Consider the following 25,030-nt stretch of genomic DNA (forward strand, 5'->3'; position numbering starts at 1 on the left):
AAATAGTAGACATTCTTTCAAAACGGAACAAATTTTTCTTGGTAATTTTTGAAACATGATCATTTAAAATGTAAAAGCTGTGTGCCTTCCAAGATGATAAAAATCAGACTTCTTCATATACTTCAAATGGCACTGTAATTGAGCTTGAATAACAAATATTGACAGTATTTTGTGTAATGAGCCAATATTGTGTTACTTTTCTCTTTTTCTTTTTTTTTAAGAGTAATTATTTTAGCTTCAAGACACTGTAGAGCCAAGTAATTTAAAAAAAAAACAGTCCGGAGACTCTTGTGGAAGTTGGATGGCACCCTTGTTCTTTTTTTCTATGCATAACTTACGGAAACCAAAGAAAATCTTAGATCAAATGCTGAAACTTCATAGTCTTTGTCCTCATGTTGATTGTCATGCAGAGTGAAGGAGAATTTGTGACCTGGCTCCTGCTAATGCCACTGATGGATCAATTTGATGTCACTGTCATAATTCTGAACCTACACATAGGACATCCAATAAACACTACAGTTCTCACCACAGTTCCATGCTGGTTCTGTGGAAAGAACATTCACTGCATGGCTGTCAAGTAGAGCAAGATTTGTGTGCACAGTTTTTGACTTGTTCACAGTTCTGGCATTTTTATTGTGGCTGTAGTAGGTTCCTGTTGCTGCAGTTGCTTTGTGAATGGCTGAATGTAGTCAGGGTCAAATCTGCACTTTTATGAGACAGGAGATTTATTCTGTCTTTGTAATAGGTGTAAATAAAAGATAATATGGGGGTTTTTGCTGCACACCCCAGGTGGCCAGGACTGCCTTTTTATCTGCCCAATATAGTTTAATCCTAATTAATAATTAAGATTAATTAATCTAATTAAGTCCTAGCTAGACTATCCAGACGAAAACATTTGCATTTAGAATTTTCTTAAATGATGAGTATTTCCACCCGATGTCCTAAAATAATATTACTAGGGCATTTTTTGCCTTTTGTTTTTCTTTTTTAAGTTTAAAACATTAGCTAAACCAGAAAATTGTGGGTTGTGCTTTGTGTCATCTTTATCTAATTTATTGTACTGCCAGATAACCTAATGCCCATAAGCTCTTTCATCAACAGGGTTTCCAAAGAACAGAGTAGACAGTTAAGTGGTTATCTTGATTATTGTTACTTGGAACTGAAGAATATTTAAAATTATACAACTCTTTCAGCTCTTAGTTTTCTTGCATATATTTACTTGGTCCTGTCTGTTTTCATGTAAATGCATTTCAAATCTTATGCTGTTGTTCCAAAAAAAAAAAAAAATCTATCTTTTCATATTACCCAGTGTTATAATCACACAATTACTGTATATGTAAAATTATTGTATTTGGGCTGTTTACTTCATGTAGCTCTGAACTTGCTTGTAAAATAACAGCATTATTCTTCTTGAGCAGGATGCTCTTAAAATTAGCCTTAGATAAAGGAGACCACAAGCTGAGAGCTCCTTTCTGTGAGGATGGACAGCTTTCCCTTACTTTCTTCATTTTGCTGGTTCCCCTTCCTGGTAGCTGTAGTAAGAGCTCCCCCTCTTGTTTCTGGCCACTGTTGAGAGCTTTACCAAAGCATGATAATTTGTTTTCAATCAATAAAAATTCTGGGGTTTGCTAGATTCCAGGAAAGCAAATGCACTTTACTATTTTTTTTAACCATTTGCTAACAGACAAGGCTGTTTTAGACTTTTATCTTGTCCAGTTTGCAGAAATGCTTGTTGAAGGGAAGCCTTCGGCAATTTTTGCATTGGTTTCCAGATTTTTGCAAAAAATCCTTACCTAAGGAATAACTTAGAGGGTAACTTGCTTTTATCTGCTGGCAGATACAGATATAGTTGTGGATTGGTGATCAGTGTGATGATAAAAGAGAAATACCATGTCAAAACATCATGTGGGTACTGACAATGTTTGTATTGTTTTCAGGTTTTTTCTATTAATATTGATGGCTCTGATTTCCAAGAAGTTTTAAATATTTCAGTTGACACACCTGAAAATCTAGCAGTGGATTGGGTTAACAATAAGCTATATGTGGTTGAGACCAGTGTGAACAGAATAGATATGGTTAACTTGGATGGAACAAACCGTGTGACTCTTATTGCTGAAAATCTTGGAAATCCTAGAGGAATAGCACTTGATCCAACTGTTGGGTAAGTGATACTTATCAGATAATGGGAAAAGATGTCAGAAATTCCCTTATCCCCATGTAAATGGAAAACAACTAGGAAAACAGCAAGAATAGTCATTTTAGAATCAGATATAAAATATTTTGAACATTTGCATTCTATCCTAACCTATTCTGCACCTTAATTAATGAGAGGACTGTGCAGTGCATTTATTTGTAATGTGTGGAATCTGTTTCATGGCTGGAGTTCTGTGTGCATGAGCAGCACTGAAAATTGGACCTTTGGAATTGCCCTGTAGAGGAGTATTATCCTTAAAGATTTCAGTTATGGTAGAACCCACAGATCTCCTACTATCTGAAAAAAGGAGATGGAATGAAGCCAGGAAAGTTAGTGTCTCCTAATCCATATGCTTCACAAGTATATGTGAACCATGAAAACGTGGATCTTCCGAGAATGGGAAGAGGAATTTCATGCAACTTGGAGTCATGGCTGCTGCTTTCATGATGCAACTGTTTGTCACTGGTTTATTTCTGGCAGTAAAATTAAGTCTGTGATTTACTAAAGAAAACTAGTACTTCTGAGGTCTTTTGGGTGAAAGCATGCTTCTTTATGGATTTATTCTATAAAAGAAAATGAAAATTACTTTTTGTGTAGCAAGTATAAAGTATGTTGTCATAGTATGCCAGAAACAAATTCTCTTCTGTAAGGGTGCTGGTTTTAAATTCCATGTGAAATGCTGGGGTTTCTTATAAAATGTCAAAGAAATGTGACCTTTTTTCTTTTTTATCTCTTTATAGTTATTTGTTTTTCTCAGACTGGGACAGTCTGTCTGGTGATCCTAAAGTGGAAAGGGCCTTCATGGATGGCACAAATCGTCAGGATTTGATAAAAACAAAATTAGGCTGGCCTGCTGGAATAACCCTGGATATTGTGTCAAAGAGGCTTTACTGGGTTGACAGCCGGTTTGATTACATTGAGACTGTAACTTATGATGGACTTCAAAGGTAGGTGAAATATTATTCCTTGGAGGCTACAGATACACTGATTGTTTTATGTCTAGTTCAAAAAAAGATTTCTCTAACAAAACGAGATACACAAAGGATGAAAATTCCAACACAATGAATGTGATGCACCTTTGTCTCTATGGTGTCACGCTGCTTCTAGACATTCTTTAATTCATTATTCTTTGCTCTTTTTCGACCTTGAATGCCTCTTGCCCTTATTTTATAATGTAATTTTATAGTCCACCAGTACAGTACACATTTTTAGAGCATTTGCCTTTTATTATTTTTCAGTTATATTATTTTCCATCATAATTTCTTTGCATTTTTTTCATGAATGAATTTATATGAACTATCCCACATCAAAACACTAATTTGTGTGATAAGTATTAAATGCTTTTGTTACATTTTATAAATCTTTGCTGTTAAAAGTTAAGCCATCCTTCACCTTATTATGATGCTGGGGAAACTAAATCACAGCATGCAAGAAGGGAGTCCTTGAGTTTTTATGGGACTGTGTCTTACAGCATAGTGTTGTTTAGAAGCCTGCTTATCTCTGTATCTCTGATTAGTATCTGTTACTCAAAACAAGAAAAAAATGTCCCCTTCTAGCATACCCATACCTTCTATATATTGACTTCAAAAAACAGTCTTCTGCTCATTTGACAGGTCTATTGTTCAATGTATTTTTTCACTTACTAAACTATAAAATTAATGTTGGTATCTTTTCTCCTCTCATCTTTACTCACTGTATTTTCTTGGAATTTGCTACCACTTTTTCTCTATTTTCACTGCTGTATCCTTTACGTTGATGAATTGTATGTTTAGCTTTTTCTCTTCAGTTCATTTGATCTTTTTAGTTTGATCTTTAGTAGCTTCTATGTTAAAACAAAAACCAGTGAGTGAATTAAAAATACTGTATCCTTTCTTCTGTTAATAATGTTATTGTCTAGGTAATATTTGATAAATAATGTTAAACGTCTTTATAACAGGAAAACAGTAGCTCATGGAGGCTCACTGATTCCTCATCCATATGGAATCACTTTATTTGAACACAATGTTTATTTCACTGATTGGACCAAAATGGCAGTGGTGAAAGCTAACAAATTTTCAGAATCTAACCCTCAAGTGATCTACCAGTCTTCACTGAGACCTTATGGAGTGACAGTTTACCACGCTGCCAGGCAGCCATTTGGTAAGACCACAAGTAGATTATGAAGGGAGATTTAGGAAGTATGTTACCAAAAACTGGTAAAAATTATGAGACTTTTACTTTGCTGTAAGGAGCTGTAATTATGATACATAGATTTGTATTGTAAAACTGGGCTAATTTTTATCACCCAGTTGTTTCATCCAACTCCTGTAGCTGATGAACTGTCAAATGCAACATTCAAGAGTAGGGGGAGCTTTATAAATAGATTGATACTTGGTGGAGTCAAACCTGTGGGTCTGAGTAGTATTGGTGTTTAGGAGTTTTTTTCTCAACACTGCAATGAATGCAGTGAAAAGGCTACCAGTATTCAATTAATTCTGTGAGATATAATTCTGAAGTAGGTCTATGGTGCAGAAGACTATAGCCCAAATTATGGCCTTAATGCTTTGTGTTGAGTGTCTCTGTATAAGCTGAATTCCTTAATGATGGTTACCTCTGATGTGATTTTGGTGTGTTCCACATTAGATCTGGTGGGGTATATTGTCCATGGGATGTAACTCTCACATAATCCACATGATTTATTGTGGATGTTGGAGAAAACCCTGAAAAATCAAGATAATGATGCCATTTGGTTGATAGGGGAAGTTATAATTCTATCTGTATTATTTTCCAGTAAGAAATCCTTGTGGAAGTAATAATGGGGGATGTGAACAGGTCTGTGTTCTCAGCCACAAAACAGATAATGATGGCCTAGGTTATCGCTGCAGGTGTACCCTGGGCTTTGACCTACACGTGGATGGACGGCATTGTGTTGGTAAGAAAATGTCTTACAACTGTTGCAAGTAATGCTACTCCATTAGCTCTAGAGCTGTTTCTAGAACATATTTCCTCAGTAGCTTCAATATACTGAGGGCTTTTTGTCTTGTCACCACAACTCTTTTTGACAGCTTTAAATGTAGTCATTTCTGCTGATGCTCTTTTCAAGCCACAACTTCAATTCACCTCCTTTAATGAGGATTTTGAGTTAAATATGGAATATATGTAGACAGCTGTATGACTGAGCTCTTAATCCTGATATCAAGCATGAATGCTTGCTAATATGCAGATTTTGCATTATTTGAACATATAAGCCTGCTTTCCTGTGGAGTGCTGCACAGATTAGGTTGGTCTTTTCCCTTTGAACACATGGCAAGAATAATAGACACAGGTTTAGAGCTGTGTGTTTCCATCAGCAATCTTCTGCTTCCTGTTTGAGTACAGAATTGTCACTGATGCACACTTACTATGACTGTCTACTGACAAAGTATGTCATATATGTTGTCTATAATTTTAGTATTTAGCCATTCATTTATCTGGATACCCCAAGTATTGTCTAGTTTTATGGTGTCTCGACAAAGCCTGTGACTTATTTTTTTATAGATTATTATAAAGAGAAGAGTACAGAAGATGATTTCTGCTTCCATAGGCACAATGTATGCTTTTAAAGTGTATTAGGACCACAGTAACAATGAAAAAAGAATACTTGACCACATTACATAATATTTTGGATAGGGTTTTGGTTTTCTTCCTCAGTTTTAAGTCTTGTCAGTATTTAAATCCCTATTTTCTCATTCTTCTTTTTCTACTTTCAGGCTATTAGTGTTGTTAAAATAAAACAAAGGTTTTCTTAATGCTCAGGTGTCCTCCCTTGTGAATCAGTAAAGCCTGTGTCTGATTTTTCCTTTCACAGCTGTGCGACAGTTTCTGCTGTTTTCATCGCAGACGGCAGTGCGGGGAATCCCATTCAATCTCTCTACCCAGGAAGATGTGATCATACCTGTTACAGGGAGTCCTTCATACTTTGTTGGAATCGACTTCTCTGCTCAGGATGACACAATTTTTTTTTCAGACACAAGTAAAGACATGATCTATAAACAGAAAACTGATGGTTCAGGTGAGAATCATGCTTGGGAATTGTAGAGTAATTATGGTAAGGAGACTGTAATATTTATTTTTTCTAAAAAAAATAGTGAAAAGTCACATTATGAGATATACAGATAAATCTCAGTGTGACCCCAGTAACCTGGAAAATGTTTCTCAAAAATGTTTGTACAACTCATATTAAGCTTGTTGAATCATATCTGGAGAGCAGCATGTTTGCTATGATACTGTAATATAGAAAAAGATTATTAACTTAGTGAGATTTTTGGAAATCCTATTTATGCTAGTGTAAAGAATGTTTCTCTCCAATTTATAACGATGATCAAATGTCAGCATATAGTCTTCTGCACTTGCTTGCTGCCTTGGGTCAGGTCAATGGTAGACTGCAGCTGACCATTATTATGCAAAGAGTAGATAAAGTCTGGCTGTTGAGCAAGATGTCATTACTGCACTGACCTTACTGAGCTTCATTTGCAAAATCCTCAGTGTAAACTTAGTGACAGATTTTTCTCTGACCTTTGGCTAGTCTTTTTCCCCTCTTTTCCAGTTGTGCTCATAGACATACACCTTCTTTGTCTAGAGCAAAGGCCACCTCTCCCCTCCCCATAGTTATTTGTCTTTATTTTAAGTAGCACAGAGGTAGCATTTTTATCAAGGGGAACTACAAGTTTTGTCAATAGAATACTGCACTCATGTTATTTCCCCTGTTCCTAAACAATTGCAATCATGTGTGTTATAAATTCTAGGAAGAGAGATCTTGACTGCTAATAGAGTGGAAAGTGTTGAAGATTTAGCTTTTGATTGGATCTCAAAGAACCTCTACTGGACAGATCCTCGATACAGGAGCATTAGTGTGATGAGGCTGGCAGATAAATCCAGGAGAGCTATCGTTCAGAATTTAAATAATCCTCGTTCAATAGTGGTTCACCCTGTTATTGGGTAAGTTTAGATTCTCATTTTAAACTATATGTACAAATTCATGGTTTAAACAGAACTGGTGAGATTAGATTTACATCTGATTCTGGATTTTTGTTCTTTTCAAAATACCGTCTCTTTTCAGTTGTCTTGTCTTTATTTTGTTTGTTTTGTTCCAGCCTAGGATTCAGCAACCAGAGAAAAGGGCATGGTGAGAGAGCTTGCACATGACAGAAGCACTCAAAAGAACTCTCCTCAAAAGCACTATGTTTTTTTCCTTTTACTCCTGTTCATTGATAAAAAAGCAAAAGAACTTGGTTTCTTTGTATCACTCACAAAGCTATTTCTTGTAGTTGAAAGATGGAGTTTGCTAAATTGTTTTTAATATACTTTCAATTTCCAGACTGCTAACATTGATTCTATAGTTTTATCTCTCTGAATTTCTTTATTTGAACCATATTGGATACTACTGTTTGTATTTGATACAGACCTTAAAATATGTGACTCCATACACAAAATAAACCCTGCTTTTCTTTGATGGAAATGCCTCCTTTCAAATTCCATACTCTGTGTTCTTTACCAATGCCTAGGCAGTGTTACTTTCACAGCATAGTTTGGCTTCATAATGTTGTACTACTGAATTTCTTGATTCTTGGATATTGATTTTTCATGAGTAACCAAATCCACTATTTTGAAAGTAATCTCATAACAATAATGTTGAACCTGGATCCTTGGATATCCCAACATTTTTTGTTTGCTGCTTTATAAAATTATTTAACATTAACTTCAACTCTTTGACTGTAAGCATAAGTTAAATGGATCTGGAGAAAATTCTTTGTAGTATTCATGCTGGAAGATGCATTTTTATTGGTTCTATTTATCTGTCAGTAATTACATGAGAACCTTAACAACTTTAATCAAATTATGGATATTTTATATCTAAAGGACCAAAATACTTCCAAAGATTCTGGTGGTTGTATACAGGAAAAATGATTTGTTGGTACTACTGCCAATTGAGGAGAGGGACAACACAAAATGGTATTTTTTAACGTTATGCAAAGAATGTCATACAAAGAAAAATGTTAATGCTGTTTCAAATGTTTGCTCTGTTTAATCACATGATATAATTTAGTTTATGTGTCTTCTGACATGTGTTCTTTCAGGTACATATTTTGGACAGATTGGTTCCGTCCGGCAAAAGTCATGAGGGCCTGGAGCGATGGATCCCATGCCTTGCCAATTGTCAATACTACGCTAGGCTGGCCCAATGGCCTTGCCATTGACTGGAGGTAAGGGCAACGCGGAAGGCAGAGAAGCTTTCTGAGCAAACATGGTTCTTCCTTTAAACTGTTAGGGAGTAAAAATAAAGGAATGATGTCAGATTGCATGCACTGGCACTCTTTTATTGAAGACTTATCTTTCAATTGGATGAAAAGGCTTACAATATAAGGTTTTCTCAGAGTCCCTCCCCACACTCCCCAATAGCTTCTTGTAGGTTGAAGATTATTATTTAAGAAAATGCTAGTGCTTTGTAATGGACATAATGTCACTTAAAAAGATATAACATTTTCATATAACATTTTCATTATTTCTAGTTCTCTGAGGCTGTACTGGGTGGACGCTTTTTTTGATAAAATTGAGCACAGCACCTTTGATGGGCTGGACAGACGGACTCTTGAACATATTACTCAGATGACTCACCCATTTGGCCTTACAATTTTTGGAGGTAAGTCTGGCACCGAAAAATATTATCTATTATTACCACAGATTTTTCTTTTCATATGGTGAACATATGAAAGTTTGTGACACAAAATGGCAGAGATTTTGCAATACTGATTTTCCCAAAAAAGCACTCTTGAAACTTTCTACTAAAAATATGTGTTTAATACTTCTTGCTTGTTTTTAGAACTGGTTTTGTGTATATTTATTTTAAAATCATTTTAGATAGGTCAGGTAATTCATGTAGTGCAACAAGTCAGATATGCTGTACTAATTATAGCTTCCAAGGTGAGCTGTTCGTGCTGAACAGACAAAGTCAAACACCACTCCAGAGATGGTCAACATTTCTAACAATTATATTTAAAGTTTGTTACTGGATTTATGTTGTGTCTGAAGAAAGATGTCAGTATGTGACCTTTTTTGATCATGTATAAAAATATCTTCAGAAATACTTTAACATTTTCTGTGAAGTAGTCTTAATGAATTACTTAAAATTGCCTTGGAATTTGAAATTCTAGTTGAATTTTTTATGAGCCAATTTCAATAAAATTTGAGAGGGTTCCCTAAGTTATGTAAGTTATGTCTGCCTATGACTGAAGGCTCACTTTGACAGCATTATAAGTGGTGAAGGTCCTTTTGTCTTTTTCATGAAACAATTATGAAAAATGGTTAAATTTTCATGAAAATTCTTCTAAAGTTTTTTTATGATACTTGCTCTTTTATGCCATATTTCTGTATAATATGTTAAATATTTTTCAAAACAGGTTATGCCTATTTCACTGATTGGAGACTTGGTGGAATAGTTCGAGTAAGGAAGTCTGATGGAGGAGAAATGACTATTATTAGGAGGGGCATTAGTAACATCATGCATGTTAAAGCATACGACGCTCATTCCCAAATAGGTGAGCCTCTTTCTTCTGCAGAGGGAGGATGTGAGGTAGGGAATAAGAGACAAAATGTCAGGACAGCAGATTTCCAGTTTCAATTCTATGAATAGCTTCACTGAATCATAACTGACACGCACAGGAGGCAGCATAAGCACTTGTAATCACACATTGTTTATTTCCAGTTGTTTAAATCCATTGTTTTATTGCATCCAGTCGCTGCTTTGTGACTGGATGCAATTTCCCTCTATCCCTTCTATTACTGTACTTAACAACCAAGCAAAATGAATTTATGATTCCATTGTGTTTTGTGTAATTGTATCACCAACTGCAACTTTGTATTTCTCCTTTTCTGGTTGAAGTTTTATTTAAACTTATTCAAAATTATTTATTTTGAAGAATTGGGTAAATGTTTATTAATCAAATAACTATTCTTCAAGTAATTACTATGTATAAATCACTAATTTTTTCTTATTTTCTCATTTTCTCAAATTCTATGCGATTGTATGATCTAAGCCAAGTATTTGGTATTGTGGTTAATTTTGTGAAACAGCCAATACACTCATCAAACATATGATTTAATCTAAGGTTCACAGACTACTTGGTATCAAAAGATTCATCTGTTCTCGCAGCCTTGATCAGACAGAGATTCTCTTTTGTGGTAGTATATTAATTTCCAGACAGTTGCTGAAAATTGTCAGAAAATGGGATGAAATTTAATAGTATGTTTTTGTCTTCCATAAACATTTATGTCAGGAAGAGTATATGGAATCCAACACTCTTTTATGATACTGCTACTATTGCTGTCACTGAGCTTGACCTTATTGTGCAGTGTATGCAAAACCAGGACTTGCTACAGCACTTTTTTTACAGTTATTGTGCACTTGTAATAGTTGCCAAGATGTTATCTGCAGTGTGTGCATTGATCTTCTCTATCACTATTTAAGGCTCTAACTACTGTAATAGAGGCACAAATCCCAATGGAGACTGCAGCCATTTCTGCTTCCCAGTACCAAATTTTCAGAGAGTTTGTGGGTGTCCTTATGGCATGAAGCTGGCTCTGAATCACCTGACATGCGTTGAAGATCCATCCAATGAGCCACCCACCTTGCAGTGTGGCTCCCACTCATTTTCCTGTGGTAATGGAAGATGTGTGCCTCGATACTATCAGTGTGATGGTGTTGATGATTGCCATGATAACAGTGATGAACAAAACTGTGGTTCTTTAAGTAAGTAATCCCTGTAACCTGCAGCTAGTGTTCCTTGTTTGCAGTTCAGGAAATTTTATGGGTCAGTATGGCTTCATTGGAATAAATTCCAATTTTTTAGTGTTGCATCTGTGAATCTGAAATCTCCCTGGGAAATTAGTTACTTTGGAAATTACTTGGAATATAATTAGTTACTTTGGAAATTATATCATAGTAATACTGGATTCAGTATCAGCCACCTAAACAGTGCATGAAAATATTCATATCTCGCCATTCTCAAAATTCAATTTACAGAGTAACAAAAATTTATTTTCTAAAGAAAAATGTTGTCTTTATTCTTATTTTTTGGTAAATTTTGAAAGATATTGAAAAATCAATAGCTTGCCTAATTTGGATGCGTGGAGAGGAGCAAGCCATCTTAGTATAGATGAAGACACTTCAAAAATAGCACCATAAGAAAAACAATAAAACCATCTACACTGCCTAACCTTCCTCTAAGATAACAGCGGCACCTTTTATTTCACTTAACATCAGAATAAAAGATTTGTTTTTCATAATATTTGGGCAATGCTAATCTATTTGCTACATCTGGATTTTAACAGTTAAGTAAATTAAAAACACAGTGGTTCATTTCCTGGTTTTACAGTAGAGTAAATATTTTGTTGTTCAAGTAAATGAGAGAACAGTGGGATAATCACAGTTGATAAGGAATTGAAGAGAGGATAAGATACTGAAGATATTGAAGAGGCTTTTATGACATATCTGGTGCTTCTTCAGAGCTAATTATTTTAAATCACAAACAAGAAAATAGGACAGAGTAGTAAAATGTGCTCCCTAATGCACAGGACTAACTAGTACGACTGAGGTATAAACTGTTTCTTATTAATGGGCCATTTTAGAATAACTAGAATATCTTCTGGGGAAAAGTATAAAGCAAATGGTCACTAGAAGATGTTCCTTTTCTTGTTCTTTAGATTGTTGTCGAGTGGTTAACTGTTTAAATTTTTATTGCTTCTTGCAGTTTAAGAAAAGCTTGTAAGTATTCTGTTCAGTTCTGCAGCATGTTGCATAACAGACATTTTAATTCTAAGCAATGTGCACTTTGGAATTTGATGCATATTTTAGGCGTTCTCTACGTGTAATGAATGTACTGATAACTGTTGCAGGAAAGGCAAGTTTTGAAGATCTTCATAAAGACTTTTTTTTTTTTATTCAGACAATACTTGTGCTTCTTCAGCTTTTACCTGTGCCAGCGGACAGTGTATTCCGGGGCGCTGGCATTGTGATAAACATAATGACTGTTTTGATGGCAGTGATGAATTGAATTGTCCTACACAAGGACCCTCTTCATGCCCTGCAACCCAGTTCACCTGTGATAATAGAAGGTGTATTCCAAGAATCTGGCTATGTGATACTGATAATGACTGTGGTGATGGCTCAGATGAAAAAAACTGCAGTGAGTATTATGACTATCTGTTGTTTTTATAGTCAGCTGTGCATATCTTCATAGATATATCTGTTGGTATAAGGACAATAAATGAAATTGGGAAAAAAGGACTCTTATCTAATTTAGACTGATATTTTGTAGTCTTTTAGATGTGGAAAACTTGTCTAATTTGAAGTTCCAGGGCCAAGTAGAATGCAGAGAAATACTTAAAAAAATTAAAAGGGGAAAATGTGATAATCGTAATCATGGTGCTGCATAATGTCATCCACTGTAATTAGCAAAAAGCAGTTAATGCTGAGATGTTCTAAACACCTACTTCATGAGTGATCTCACTGATGGCTTATGGTGTAGTCAGCTAACCTAGGCTCAAAGTTTTTACCAGACGAAGATAGTAGCTTTTTATATACTTTCTTTTGAGCTATTTACTACTATGTGGAATCTTTTTTTTTATTTTCCATGAGCCCAAGCCTACATATAAGTGAAAAATTACCTGATATTAGTGCTTATAATTTATATGATGGCTAGTTGCTGTATTATATGCTGCAAGTTAGGGATAATGTTTTTCTACTTTCTCAGCAATATGCTGATTTCAAAAGAGAGGAAACAAACACATTTGCTTTTATTGTCATTCTTAATAGCTTTCACAGGTACTTGTGAACCCAGGCAATTCCAGTGTCCAGACCATCGCTGTATTGACCCATTCTATGTCTGCGACGGGGACAAAGATTGTATAGATGGTGCTGATGAGCATGACTGCAGTAAGTGTAACTTTCTTTGTGCAATGTCTCTTTATTGTTTCCTCCCTCTTGCCCCCAAAGGAGTCCTTGGTCATCTCATATTACCAGCTCCAAGATAGCATAATAAACCTATCCATAAATTAATCCTGTTTGTGATGCTTTTGATCTCTGGGCTGCTTGTGGAGGGCTGAAATCTGTTTCCTCTGTTTTCTGTGAATTGCAAAGTCACTGCATTTTCTGTGTTTTAGGGAAATGATGGTCTTCTGTGGAATTGATACCATATCAGACTTAAGCACCTGTAGGATAAATCTGATGCAGTCTAGCTCTGTAAAATAAATAAATAACATTCAATATTTTTGAATTTTGTAGTATATAACTGCAGTGCCACAGAGTTTAAATGTCTAAGTGGAGACCAGTGTATCAGCACCTATTACCAGTGTGATGGTGTTTTTGACTGTAATGATCACTCAGATGAGGCCGATTGCCGTAAGTATATTGATGCTGAAAGAAATACTTCAGTTATTAAGTGATGCTTTTGGAAATTTCCTTTAATCTGTTATGTAAAATACTGTCCTTGAAATCTTAATATTCTTTTCAGGGAAACTTGTCTTTACATCATTTTCCTGAGCAGGAATTTCAAACATAGGTTCCAGTGTAAGAATGTCATAGAATCATAGAATGGCTTGGGTTGGAATGAACCTTAAAGATCATCTAATTTCAACCCCCCTGCCATGGGCAGAGACACCTTTCACTAGACCAGGTTGCTCAAAGCCCCATCCCACCTGGTCTTGAACACTTCCAGGGATATGGCATCCACAATTTCTCATGAAAAGCTGTTCCAGTGCCTCACCTTCCTCACAGCAAAAAATTTATTCCTAATATCTGATCTAAACCTGTTTTCTTTCAGTTTGAAGCCATTCTTCTTTGTCCTGTAACTACATACCCTTGTAAAAATTTTCTCCCCATCTTTCAGTACCTGAAGGGAGCCTATAAGAAAGGCCACAATAAGATCACCCCTAAGCTTTACTCTTTTCCAGGCTGAACAATTTTAATTCTTTTAGTCTTTTCTTGTAGGAGAGGTGCTTCATCCCTCTAACAATCTTGGAATAGACTAAGCAGATTATGCTGGCAAGAGTAGATGGCCCAAACAAAGAGGACAGTTTGCATTCCTTTTGGCTATAACATTTTGTTTTACTTGGCATTTCAGTCTCAGGATTTTAAAGCAAAATAAAGTTTATTAATATGAAAACCTGGTATTAATGAGAGTTATATTGAAACTTTTTTTTTAGTAATTTTTTATACTTAAATTAGTCAAAATGCTACAACACAGGGTGGTGAAAGAGAAACTGATTTTCTGTAGCTTTGGACAGGTACATAGGTATAAATATGTGCTTGCTTAAAGTATAACAATAGTTGAATTGCCTTGTTGACCACATTATAAAGTAGGAGTGAAATTAGTCACATTTTGAAATGTCAAAATTGACTGACTGTGAATCTATGCCCTGATCTAAAAGCAACACATTTCTTAATAGCACTGTAACTAGTTATATAAGGGATGAATACACATAGTGTTTTTGCTTCTCTGTCTAAAATTGAAACAGCTTCTGAACTGTTGACTGTCACTGTTCTAGCTACAAGACCACCAGGGATGTGCCACCAGCATGAATTCCAGTGTCAATCAGATGGCAGTTGTATTCCTGATCACTGGGAATGTGATGGCCATGTTGATTGTGCAGATGGCTCAGATGAACATCACAGGTGTCCTCCCAGAACATGTCCTCCCTCGCTTTTCCGCTGTGATAATGGCAATTGTGTGTACCGAGCGTGGATCTGTGATGGGGATAACGACTGCAGGGACATGAGTGATGAGAGGGATTGTCCAACTCAGCCCTTCCGCTGCCCCAGCTGGCAGTGGCAATGTCCAGGTCACAGTATCTGTGTGAATCTCAGCAAAGTATGTGATAATTCTGCTGACTGTCCTAATGGAGCTGATGAATCCCCACTGTGCAGTAAGTTACTCTTCAAGTATCTACTGTAGACTATGTGTCATGTCTTCAGGAAGAAATGAAATACTCAGCATGCTCTATTTAATGTCACAATGTTTCTGGTGGAAATGTAAGCACAATGTAATTTGAACTCACATTTCTAAGTAGAACTTGCTTCCAGTGAAAAGATACTGCAATGATGACTGAGGAATTCATTCGCTATGTCCAGTCTTGTGCTCTGAATTCCAGTGTGATTCCCACTGACTTTAGATTTTTATATAATTACATGGGAACGAACTTTGTGTTCCTGGACACATTCACTAAAGCATAATATGCTTTATGTTCAGATGCAATGTGATTCAATCCTTAATATTCTCTTGTAAATTTTTAACTTCAAGAATCATGATTAAAATCAAGAAGTTCATTTGTAGTGAGAATTTGTATTTATGTTGATTATTAATTGATTTAAACATAATCTTTTTCTTTCCTTCTTTCCTCCTTCTTCTCTTTAATCAATGCACATTCTCAGATGAACCCCAGCCAGGTATGATTATAAACTATTTTAAATTATTATTTATACAACTTTAAGATTGGAGTGGTAAAGTAAATTTTGTATATTTCTATCTATTTTTGAAAAAGTTGTTGTATATACTTAGCCTTCTGTTTGGCATTCATTTGATGAGATTCAGTACAGGTGATGTTGTTACCTGCCTTAATGTGCACTGTGTTTGCTGTATTTTGCATAAGGATCACAGTCCATTCTCACACTGCATAACTGAGATTCTGCGGTCATTTTAGTAGCAGTCTTTGGCTAATAATACAATTGTAAAGATTTAAATTTATCACAGGAAGCATTTGTTGATTATTTGCTTATCTCTTTCCCCAACCCATCTTCAGATCAGGAAAGCTGCTCTGACAATAATGCTGGCTGCACTCATGAATGTATTCAAGGACCTTTTGGAGCTCAGTGTACCTGTCCTATTGGATACCAGCTTGCAAATGACTCCAAGACCTGTGAAGATATTAATGAATGTGACCCTCCAGGCTTTTGTAGTCAGCACTGTTACAACGAGAGAGGATCCTTTAGGTGTTATTGTGATGAAGGATACATTCTAGAAGCCAATGGGAGGATTTGTAAAGCAGCAGGTGAGAAACATTGATGTTAGTCTAAGAATGACAGCAGTGCCTGAAAACTGTCCAGCTTTGTGTCTCAGTTTGAAAGACAGGTCTCTGCCAAGGAAGGTGGAAAGGAAAATATGATGCCCTTCCCTCCAAATAATTATAACTTTGAAATTAAGGAGCTTTCAGGCAAAGATATGGGAAAAGGAATAGCAGTTCTTTATTAATATATATACACATGTAGATATGTATAACAAGACAAATAGCCAACCCCTGTAGCAGCAGCGAACCGAACCGAACCGAACCGGACGCCCGGGGCCGCCTCCTCTGGGCTGCGGGCGCTTCCCTTCGCTGCAGTTCCGCTCCCGGCCTCCAGGGGCGCTGCTGGCTCCGGCCCGGCGGGGCGGCTGCGGTGATTGCCCTGCGCCGGCAGGGGGCGCTGTGGCGCGAGATCGGCCGCGTCCCCCTCACGGGAGGGATGGTGAATTGGGCTGCGGTAAGAACCTCGGAGCGGTGGCTGCAACCCCAGAGTAGGAAAGGAAATGTATCAGAAACTCCACAGCGGTAGCAGGAGCCTCAGGGGCTTCCCAGCAGGCAGGGGAGTGGGGTTGGAGTGTAGCGAAAACCCGGAGCAGTGGCAGAAAAACGACAGGGCTGGGCAGCGGCAGACCCGCTCCGTGCAGCCGGAGGAGAGCCTCCTTCGAGGGGGTCCCAGGTTTTCTCCTGAGGCACTCAGGTAGGTGGTGAGGGCCCTTTCTAGTGCGGTAGGGTGTTAAGAAGGTGCCAGTCCACCAGCTGCTCTTACAAGCCGAGGCTCACCCACAGTAAGGAAGAAGCAGTACGGGGTGGGGCGGTGGCAGTGGCATCAGCTCGACTGACCGTCCTCCTCCGATGCCGACAGCAAAAGCATGGAGTCCAGCCCAGCCCCTCACCCCCCAGCCAAAATCTCGAGGTATTGCTGCCCTTCCCAAGAAAATGCCCCTCAGCTAGATAGTGCAGCCAGCTGCACTCATCCCCCTTCTCCTGGGCTATATCCTTTGTCTCTCTTAAGTACCAGTCCTTAATTATCTTTTAGCAACAAATTGGAGAAAATTCCCTGAGAGAAAGGAACTAAAGGAAAAATCTAACTGCCAACACTTTGCCATTATGATCTTTTTCTCTTAAAAGAGTTGATTTTAGAGCTGTTCATGGCAGATGACCGTGAGAATTAAAACTGTCAGCTGTAGGGTTAATTAGAAACTAATATTTCATAGAATTAGTATATTTCAATGAACGCTATTTTTTTTCAGCTTGCAATGATCAAAAATATATTTTGAAGAAAAGCAATGTCAGAGGCTTGTAAGCCGTAGGCCAAAATTAACTGTTTATAAAGTTCAATGCTCACAAAGTGTTAAAATCCCAGCCTTTCATAAGACTTACCTGGTGCCTATGCTGTACTTTGCTCATTTCTAAGGAGCAGACATCACTGATGCAGCCTAGATGCCAGTTGTTCTCTGTCTCTTCTGTAGTACACTGACAGGGAAGAGAAGCCATAAACCCCGTGGAATTTATCTCTACAAGTTTCCTGGTTTAGGGATATACTCAGGTTGTGGAAGACACTTGCATTTTCTCTGCACATATGTTTGGCCGTTACTAATAGGGAGTTTCTTGTACTTTGCTGTCTTTATGGTTGATGCTCTTCAGTTGTTTTTCAGCATCTTATCTGTGCAACCTAATTACAGCAATCTATGGCTTTCCTGTAATCTGCTTCTTCTCCCTTGTTCCCACATGGTCCAAAGGGGGAAAAAAGAGAAGGTGGGTTACAAAGGAGGGAGACCAGGCTGAGTAGATTAATTGGAAGTGCCAAAAACTTTGGGAGTTGAATTGGGAGTGGGAGATGAAAGAGTTTTATGGAGGAATGAGTGTTGGATATCAGCAGCAAACTGGTTAGACAGTGGGCAATAGGACCTAAGGTCCAGATAGGAGCCTGGGAGGGAAGTTTGTAAAAGGAGTTATGGAGAAAAGCCAATGTATATTTAAAAGTCAGGATGGACAGACTGGGTATGATACTATATCTTGGCCTGGGAATTGATTTAAATTTGTCCTTTCAATATTTATGTCTAGATACTATAGCGTTGATGCTAGAAAGTCATGTTAAATTATTCAGGGTTTCTTTTTCTCCCAATTACTGTTGAATAGTAATTGGTTTATTTTAATTTCTATTCCTCTGACAGAATCTGGGAATCTTCTTTTGCTGGTGGCAAGTCGTAACCAAATTGTTGTGGATAACATCACTTCTCAGTCACACAGTATTTATTCTCTGGTTCGGGATGGGACAAATATTGTGGCTATTGATTTTGATTCAGTCACAGATCGTATCTTTTGGTCTGATACAACACAGGATAAAATTTGGAGTGCTTATCAAAATGGGAGTGACCGAAAAATAGTAAGTTTTGCCGAGTAAGTTTTCTTGTCTTTTATGGAGAGAAAATGAAGACACTGTATCTTTAGTTAATGAAGGAGAAGAGGAAAATCCATATATAGTAAGAAAAGAGATAACAGAGACAAAATGAAATAACTTTGTAGATAAGCTAAGCTAACATTTCAAATAGCTGTTTGAAAAGGGAAACTGAATGCTTTCAAGAAGCCCTTCTTTAAGCATCACAATATAAACTGATTTTCCTATTAGTAAATTCTAACTTCTTCAATAGGCCTCCTGAAGTTAGTAGGAGTGTTTGGGTTTATGCTTTGCCATCATTTTGAATACGTACGTTGTGATTCATTCTGCATTGTAGACCTAGAAGACCTTGGAAACTTGGTTCATAATTTTCCGTATCTATAGAAATGCAAAGGGTAAAATTTAATATAATCTTTTTTTTTCCTCTCCCCCACCTGCTTTTTTGTTCTTGAACAGGTGTTTGACAGTGGTGTCACTGTGACTGAAAGTATAGCAGTGGATTGGGTGGGTCGTAACCTTTACTGGACAGACTTTGTTCTGGAAACAATTGAAGTCTCCAAAATGGATGGGAGCCACAGGACTGTGCTGATCAGTGAAAATATAACAAACCCAAGAGGACTAGTGTTAGATCCTAGAACTGAGTAAGATTTTTCATATTATTTTTATTAAGATGCTTATTTTATGATGTAACTATTAAAATTTAAGACATGTCCAAATTGTATTGGAATTGTAAATGACAAGTGGAAGGAACAACTTAGAATAATTTAGTGTGTTTGCAGAGTTGATTAATATTTCAAGTCATTAAGTAATCACTGGTGATATGTTGCTCTGTTTCAGTGCAGCAAGATGGTTTTTCACCTATAAAAGATTTTTCTTCATTTGCTTCTGAGTTAAGAAGTATTAATTCAAAATTATGATGTATCACTTCAGTTGGTGGTATACCACAAACAATGTGATGTCATGTCATATGCCTACCTTCATAGTTCCAAGTCTGAAATAATTATCCAGATTGTATTGTTATCACAAAAGCACCTTCCCATTTCAGATAGCAAGTGGTATAGAGTTAATGTGATGATTTGAACTGTTCATGTACAAAATTTTACTCTTTTTTTGAGGTTTTCAATGCCTTGAACTCTGTTTACTGCCAGTTTCAATGCTGTTAACATTATCAATGCATACCTGTTAGAGTGTAAGCCTGTATAAAATTATTATGTAGCAGTCAGAGGATGAGATTATAATAAATGTTAAAAACCAGTGACACCAGTAGCTTCTATATTGACAAAACCAGTAGCTGCTATTATTGACAAATAGAAACAACAATAGAAGTATTAAAAGAATTTTTATAACAGAAATTACTGTAATATCTTCAGTAAGCATGTTGCTAAAGTCAGTTATTTCAGTATCATTATGTAGGACTGTTCATAGAAAGATTGCTTCTACTTTTTGGCTAATGATTCTTTATGGAATGTTTCTCAATAGGCTGCTAGTTTTTTTCCCAGGTTGCTAACCATGAATTACTTTTTTCAGTGCTCATGTAATGTTCTGGACGGACTGGGGCCAAAACCCCCGAATTGAAAAAGCCAGCATGGATGGCAAAATGCGCACAGTGATTGTCAATAATAAAATCTACTGGCCCAATGGACTTTCCATTGATTATCCAAATAAACTTCTCTATTTTGCTGATGCTTATCTTGATTATATCGATTTCTGTGATTACAATGGAAACAACAGACGACAGGTGGTTGCAAGTGATCTGGTAAGTCATTAATAAGGAACTGTGTCCCTGCTGATAGTACTGAAAAATATATTAGCATTGTCATAGACTTGGGTGCATTTTTCTTCAAAATTATTGAGTGAAGCAGATGTGAAGTATTTTATCTGCTTCCTGCTGCTGGAAAAAGAGAAGTTGCTATCCTATTCAGTCTCTCAGGAGATCTTCAGCAGAGTCTGGAGCTGCCTGTAGACTTGGTGCTTTATAGCATTCTCATCTGTTCTGTCTGCATGTGTGAAATCTGGAGGTGACATCAGACACTGCTGCAACTAGGTGGTACATTTTCTGTAGGCAAGTATAGTAGAGAAAGCCTGGAGAAACTTTTCCTGGTATTTTGTGAGTGATTATTGCTACTATTCTTGACAGGAGTGAAGGGTTTTGTGCTATGACTTGTGTGCAGCAACTCCATCAAGACAATCCTTCTTACAGTCTGTCTCCCAGTGAAGTGCTGCTGGCAGCTTGTAGCACTGTCCTTGTACCAAAACAATAGCACAGATGTTCAGCTGGCACACAGAAGCTGGTATCAATAACCATGTGAATGTTTTCAATAATTGACTCCTGGGTTTTTACTTTTGGCTGGAGAGACAATTAGTGTGATATAGGAGCCAAGGCAATCTTTCCACTCCTGGTTATCTGAAATCTAGATAAACCTCATTCTTTGATCCTCTGGTAAATTTTAGGGGAGCTTATCAAGGATGCAGGTTCTTGACAAATCCATAATTCTTACTAGACATTTCCTCCTGTGCTTTTTGAAAACCTACAGTTGGCTCTTTATCTGTGGGTTCTACCCAAAGTAGTTAGACTGCTTTCTTAATTCCTCATTCTCTTTATCTCACAGGATCTCTATAGCATTCCACTTTAAAACAATATATATTTTCCTCATTATTAATGTATTATTTTTAGACTATAGATGACATTTCATTTTTTTTTCTGAAAAATATCTTTTGAGACACCGTTGCTTCATTATTTATTTATTTAAAAATTATGCTCACCTCTGTTATTACTTCATTGCAAGCTTTACATCTGCAAATCTCCAGAAGTAAATTGGTAATCAACCTTGCCTTTTTAGATATTGCAGCATCCACATGGTCTAACTGTCTTTGAAGATTTTGTGTACTGGAGTGACCGCTATACTAATCGAGTAATTCGGGCCAATAAATGGCATGGAGGAAACCAGACAGTTATGATTTATAACATTCACCAGCCTTTGGGTCTTGTGGCAGTCCATCCTGTAAAGCAGCCTAATGGTAAGTTCATCAAAACAACTTTGGTAATTGCAGAAATAAGCATGCAGTGATGTCATTCATTGGAACACCAAGAATCAGTCTTTTCAGCAAATGGGTTGGGTTAAAACAAGCAAATGATTCATACTATTGACTTGCAGCTGTTCAATCTGGTGCTAGGGAAAGCAACCACCTAGGCAGCATTTCAGGATGATGACTAGCCAAAAAGAAAAAGAAGGAGGTAGTGTGTGCCATTTTCTTGCACTTTGTTCTGAATGTTTTTACAAGACAATTGAGGCATTTTTGGAAAGCATTTTAATTTAAAAAATTTCTCTCTGTGGCATACTAGATTCAATTTCTTGTGTGGTAATAATAATTTTTGAAAAGATTACTGTCATCAACTTTCTCTGAAAGTACTTCTACATTATTTTAGTCAATGAAACAATAATGATAAATAATCCCCTTCATTGCGTTAAATATTCTCTGTGAGATCTTGTGCAGGAGATCTCTTGTAGCTTAAAGACTAAAAAACCCTAAATTATTTCTGTTAGGTAGAGATCTTTCATATCAGACTGTTTTGTTATTTCATAGCATGACTTGAAGAGTGTTGAGCATGTTGATATGAATATTATCTTTCAGCTTCAGTTATATTTCTTGTGTATGGAGTGTTTCTAGCTAATAAATATTACTTTTTTTTTTCTTTTTTTTCCTCAAATACACCCCCATGCCAGGGAAGGTGGAGACTTCCCTGAGTATCTGAGTAAGGCACTAGTACTTTCAGTGCTGGATTTATTTTGGAACAAAGCCTTCCTCAGACATGTTCAAAACTAAAGCCTATTCTCACTGTCAATTGTTCAGTTAGCAGGGCATAGCTTTAATTGATTCATCATAATTATGGTTTGAGAGGTTTTATTTTACAACCTAAGGTTTAAAAAAAATTCTATCCCTGGAGAATTTTTTCTTCTTTTTCTTCATTGTATTTAGTACATTTGATAATTTTTCATTCTGACTTATTCTATTGTACTCTATGTGGCCAGGCGAAAAGGGAGAGAATAGAGTCCTTGCAGAATAGCACAACACACTGATGTTGACAAATGAAGGAATAATTACATGCTGATTGAAGTTCCAGATGCAGTAATAAAACTGTCATCCACTCTCTTATTTTGTAAACCATTGGATCTTACACTAACCAGAGTTTAGATTTTTTATACTGATGACATGAACAATTTTCTTACAGTTTGAGTTCTGAGTTTATGCCATTATTTTATTGTCATGTTAATTTGTTTTCAGTTCTTGTTAGTTTTTATGTTAGTAACAATTGTGTAAATTCCTGGAACTTCCAAGCTTTTTAGAGTAAGGTCTGCTGCCATTGCTAAGGATGTACTCAAAATCTGATTTTTGTTTTCTTATGAAGATTACTCATTCTGAAAAATCTTGTACAGTAGCAAGTTTGTGGAAGTGGTTTAGATTGAATTTTAGTGTATAGTAATAATAGCAGTCAGGAGACATTTTCAGTGTCTTTTTTTTACATTTTACAACTTTCGATTCACAGTTTTAAAGTGAGCTAAGAAATTTGGTGTTGAATTCCCACTATCTTTGAGTAAGACATTGCAACTATTTTCTCTTTAGTTTCTCTAAGAAGTTTCAGCAAATAATTTAAATCCTCCATCTAGAAGGGTTATTACAATCAAGGACTGCAAATCCCACAGGTTTCCTCATGCAGTTAAGAAAAGTTTGAAATAGAATTTGAAAGCTTTTTTTGTGATGCATAAAAATTGCAAAGATTACTATGATAATGTACTGGTTTTCCATGGAAAATTGTATCCTGTCACAAGTATATTGTATTCCTTGTTGTTCTTAGAAATCATTTCATTGTTTTAATCTTAAGGAAATAGCAAAACTTTCTTAGTTCTGGGTTAATGTCAGGAGCAATGAGAATATTGTCTCTAGTTGCTTATATTGTTATAGCTGCTAATAGCTCCTTTCTTATTTTCAGGTATTAATTCCTGTGCATCATCCCCCTGTAGCCATCTCTGCTTACTTTCTTCATCTGGACCACTTTTTTTTTCCTGTGCTTGCCCTTCAGGGTGGATCCTTTCTCCTGATAACAGGAACTGCATGAGAGGTAGGGCAGTATATGAATGAGATTTTGAGAGGTGCAGTGATGCTGTGTTTTGTGGTTTTTCGTGCCAGATTTTTTACTGCAAAATTTATATGAAGGTGTTAAGCAGCCAGTAAAGAAAATCAAAACCAAACCAACCAACCAAGTATTTGATCTATTATAAAAGATTCAATGGGTTACTTCTACAGCCCAGTTCCCTGTTAAGTGGTAGCTTGTGCCTGTGGGAAGAGGAGGGTAGGATTTGTTCTCCAAAGACCAAAGCACAAGGAAAAGGGGAGGGAATCTGTGCTCAGGAGATTCTCTTCCCCTAGTCCCTAGCAGATGAGAAATGCAGTTGCTGACTCTCACTCTGCAGCTCTCTGATGCACTTTCTCAGATCACCCAATGCATTGCCCTTTGTTAATAAGATTTAAGCATAAGGGTACAAGTTTACCTAAAAATAAATATACCAAAAGGGAGTATGTCTGTTCCCTTAGGGATAAAACCAGAAAACATTTCTGCAGTTATATTTTGTAATAATGATCAGCAGTTGCCCTGTGATGTTGTTCCATGCTTGTAGGTCCTGCTTAATATGCATTAGAACCTATCACAGGCAGGTCCTGCAGAATCCTCAGAGCTTTGGCTGGTTCCCCTTCTCAAAGATTTGAAAAAGCAGCTTAGAGCAGCTGCATAAATATCCTTCTTTTGTTTGGCAGTGAGTGATCCTGCCTTATTTACTTCCTTCTGCTCAATCACAAGAATTTGCCTTGTGATTGCACAGTGCTGAAACTTAAAATGTTACAGCAGTTTAAATAACTGATAACCTTGTTCCTAGTGAGGGAACAAACCTCTTGTAAGTGTTTTCAAAACATCACTGGTAATATTGAGCCATTCTCAGCATCAGGGAACTTTTGGGTGGGAGGGCGAAAGCATATCAAAAGCATATCATAATGCCTTTTTCTTGACCAGAAGCAACTCTGAATTACTCTTTGTTTTCACAGTTGAACACCCTTTCCTTATTGCTGTAAGAGATAATATAATTTATGGAATTTCTCTGAACCCTGAGGAGAAGACAAATGATGCTATGGTTCCAATAGCAGGAGTTCAAAATGGTGTTGATGTTGACTTTGATGACTCTGAACAGATGATTTATTGGGTTGAAAATCCAGTAAGTTAGTATTTGTGTTCAAAATTTGCACTAAATTAAAACCTTTTTTATTTTTGAGAAGTATTTTGGACTGAAATATGTTAGCATTTCTTTTTGTTGGTGTGG

General features: G+C 36.6%; 1 protein-coding gene across 1 annotated transcript in view; it reads left to right on the forward strand.

Annotated features, from left to right (window-relative positions):
* LRP2 (LDL receptor related protein 2) overlaps positions 1 to 25,030 on the forward strand; it is a 110,898-nt gene that overhangs the window by 34,445 nt on the left and 51,423 nt on the right. The window contains exons 12-32 of the mRNA XM_071434966.1: positions 1,938 to 2,161; positions 2,935 to 3,141; positions 4,131 to 4,333; positions 4,965 to 5,105; positions 6,021 to 6,224; positions 6,958 to 7,150; positions 8,290 to 8,415; positions 8,722 to 8,852; positions 9,610 to 9,747; positions 10,677 to 10,958; positions 12,154 to 12,393; positions 13,023 to 13,142; positions 13,491 to 13,607; positions 14,753 to 15,130; positions 16,004 to 16,252; positions 18,439 to 18,650; positions 19,119 to 19,303; positions 20,190 to 20,418; positions 21,503 to 21,680; positions 23,653 to 23,781; positions 24,759 to 24,925. Coding sequence (XP_071291067.1) covers positions 1,938 to 2,161; positions 2,935 to 3,141; positions 4,131 to 4,333; positions 4,965 to 5,105; positions 6,021 to 6,224; positions 6,958 to 7,150; positions 8,290 to 8,415; positions 8,722 to 8,852; positions 9,610 to 9,747; positions 10,677 to 10,958; positions 12,154 to 12,393; positions 13,023 to 13,142; positions 13,491 to 13,607; positions 14,753 to 15,130; positions 16,004 to 16,252; positions 18,439 to 18,650; positions 19,119 to 19,303; positions 20,190 to 20,418; positions 21,503 to 21,680; positions 23,653 to 23,781; positions 24,759 to 24,925 — 4,053 coding nt within the window. The remainder of the gene's footprint in view (positions 1 to 1,937; positions 2,162 to 2,934; positions 3,142 to 4,130; positions 4,334 to 4,964; positions 5,106 to 6,020; positions 6,225 to 6,957; positions 7,151 to 8,289; positions 8,416 to 8,721; positions 8,853 to 9,609; positions 9,748 to 10,676; positions 10,959 to 12,153; positions 12,394 to 13,022; positions 13,143 to 13,490; positions 13,608 to 14,752; positions 15,131 to 16,003; positions 16,253 to 18,438; positions 18,651 to 19,118; positions 19,304 to 20,189; positions 20,419 to 21,502; positions 21,681 to 23,652; positions 23,782 to 24,758; positions 24,926 to 25,030) is intronic.

The sequence above is a fragment of the Agelaius tricolor genome, unplaced genomic scaffold (genome assembly GCF_023055355.1).
Source record: "Agelaius tricolor isolate 1412-34295 unplaced genomic scaffold, bAgeTri1.0.p SCAF_10, whole genome shotgun sequence".
NCBI lineage: Eukaryota > Metazoa > Chordata > Aves > Passeriformes > Icteridae > Agelaius > Agelaius tricolor.